Source organism: Sphaeroforma arctica (assembly GCF_001186125.1).
Source record: "Sphaeroforma arctica JP610 unplaced genomic scaffold supercont1.4424, whole genome shotgun sequence".
NCBI classification, from domain to species: Eukaryota; class Ichthyosporea; order Ichthyophonida; genus Sphaeroforma; species Sphaeroforma arctica.
In genome coordinates, this window is record NW_014036134.1 from 1 (window position 1) to 2,494 (window position 2,494).

Below are 2,494 nucleotides of genomic sequence, written 5' to 3' on the forward strand. Positions count from 1 at the left end.
TGCATTTTATTATATTTTTAATTTTATTATATTGTATTATAAGCATAAAATAATAATTTATATTATAATATAGTATATATGTATGTATATATACATATCTATATATATATATATATATATACGTCCTAGTCCATATTTATCTTCTGATACTAATCCAAATCACCCCATCCTCACACTCTCTCTCATATACAAAGGGCCATGATCAACCCCTTCGTGACCAAAATGTCGACCAATATGGATAGTGAAGGTGAGATTAAACAGACTGACATCATAGCCGCTGCTGATGCTACAGGAGACATCAAGTCATCTAAGCGAAGGAGGGCGTCCAGTGCGGGCCTGGCGAGTCTACGCTTCAATTCATCGGGAGATGTATGTGCGTGTGCATGTACGTATGAGTGTTTGTGTCTCTCTGTTTCTGTCCCTGTCTCTGTATATGTCTATGCCTGTGCCTGTACTCTCCCTATGTGCTCTCTGGCATCTGCAGTCAGGCTATGCATGTACTATAGGTACCTCCACATCCAGCTCAGGTCATCGCCAAATAATGATACTCTAAAACCCTAAACCCAACATCTCCCATGGTCTATGGCCCATCCCATCCGCCGCCCCACACAAACATTGTAGCATAGTGTGCTCCATAGTTCAGCTCTCACGGCAACCTATCTACTCTGCCTACCTACGCTAACACCTACCCTACCTACACACACAATCCATTGTGCTGTTGTTGTTATCCAAACCCGGAATCCCTAAAACTCCACGCTATTATTCGAGCTGGACGGCATGGCTGATGGGGAATGCTCATGCAATGCACCCAAATCTATCCAACTACTTGTACAGACATATACCTACTTACAGCATACTTATACCTACCATACGCTTTCTCAACCACGGTCACTCAATCACAAACCATGCCAAGCACGCATACAACTTATCCAAATCCAGTGTTTTGCACATACATATACCTACCTACAGATCACTCATCCCACCCTCCTTCACAAACTCACCTACTTACCTACCTACCTACCTACCTACCTACCTACCTACAGGTGGAGTTGGGAGACCTGGTAGACCGGGAATCATCGGAGAACACCGCCAACACCAGCAACAGCAAACGCAACACCTTACAGAGCAGCCACGGCACACATGGGGTGGAGGCCACTGAGCCCAGACGAGTGGGCAATGTGTACAGCGTGCCTATAGCCACCAGCGAGTTCACCCCACAGGACCTTATGGCGGAGGTGCAGCGGGTGCTGACGGTGCTCAACATATACTTTGTGACGGTATGGTGGTGTGTGCGTGTGTGGGTAGGTGTATGTGTATCGTATAGGTCTATGTATGTGTCGATGTCTGTGTCTATGTCTATCTACGGATGCGTTACAGACATGAATGAATGGGTGATTGTATCCGCCGTTCGCCACAGCAACCACGTGCACGCGTGTGCTGTTACCATTGCTTGTCTGAATTATGTACCACCATTCAGCCCCTGTACCTCTGGGCCTCATCCTGCATGTCTTCACTCGCGCCATAGTCAGGCTAGTAACTGCCCCGGCCACTGTAGTACCACTCCTCCGTACTCTTGCTATCCGTATCCAGGCCTGTATATGTATGTATGCTGGACATATGTACATAGGCTAATACCTACTTGATCGGTAGTTATAGACTCTCAACCTACACAGACCCATCCCCACCTAATCGCAATGGCCTGTACATACAACTCGTGCTTTCTTTAACAAACAGTTCATCATGCTTTATTTGATCATAGTTAATTACATATACAAACTATTCTTATCTAATTTTATATATATATATGTTTACTACTTTCCTGCACAGACCGATACCTACCTAATCGCCTGCACATACGACACGAGTGCGGAGAAGGTGGTGATTGAGATTGAGATCGTCAAAGTTTGGCTTGTGAACAAGCTGGGTGTACAACTCAAGCGCAAATCAGGAAGCCTATGGCTGTATAAGGAAATTTATTCAAAAATTATTAGTGCTATGCAGATCCCTAATTAGGACAGAGCGAACTTAATTCTTATAATCGGGATTTGGTCCGGCTTGTGCACGTGCAAGTCGCAGGGCTGTAACTCCACACACAATTTAAGTGCACACAGTTCCTGTGCTCAGTGGCGTGTGAAGATCAAATAAAGTGAACACAGAATTTAAATTACGAATGTTTTGGGGTGCGGCGACAAATGTAGATTCATTAGCGGTCACGAGCCCATGTGCTTAAGCAATCTTGGAACCTGTGCCAATAGGTATGTACAGCTACACATTCGATCATCAACATGTTTGTATTGAAATATGTATAAAACTTTGGCTTCCTTTGTGGAAGCATGTCAATACACCTGATGGAAATCTCAATCGCATAGATATATATATACATATATATATGTATATATATTTGTATTTGTATCTGTATATTTCTGTCTGTATATGTATATATATATATTATATATATATATATATATATATATATGTATGTATGTATATATAT

The 2,494-nt window shown here is 42.8% G+C and overlaps 1 protein-coding gene across 1 annotated transcript; it reads left to right on the forward strand.

The window, feature by feature from the left end:
- Positions 1 to 188: 188 nt before the first annotated feature.
- On the forward strand, positions 189 to 2,171 carry SARC_14301 (hypothetical protein). Its single transcript, XM_014291568.1, has 3 exons — positions 189 to 369; positions 1,044 to 1,277; positions 1,828 to 2,171. Exons 1-3 carry the CDS (start codon positions 199 to 201, stop codon positions 2,011 to 2,013), a joined length of 591 nt encoding a protein of 196 aa, XP_014147043.1. The 5' UTR covers positions 189 to 198; the 3' UTR covers positions 2,014 to 2,171.
- The last annotated feature ends 323 nt before the right edge of the window (positions 2,172 to 2,494 follow it).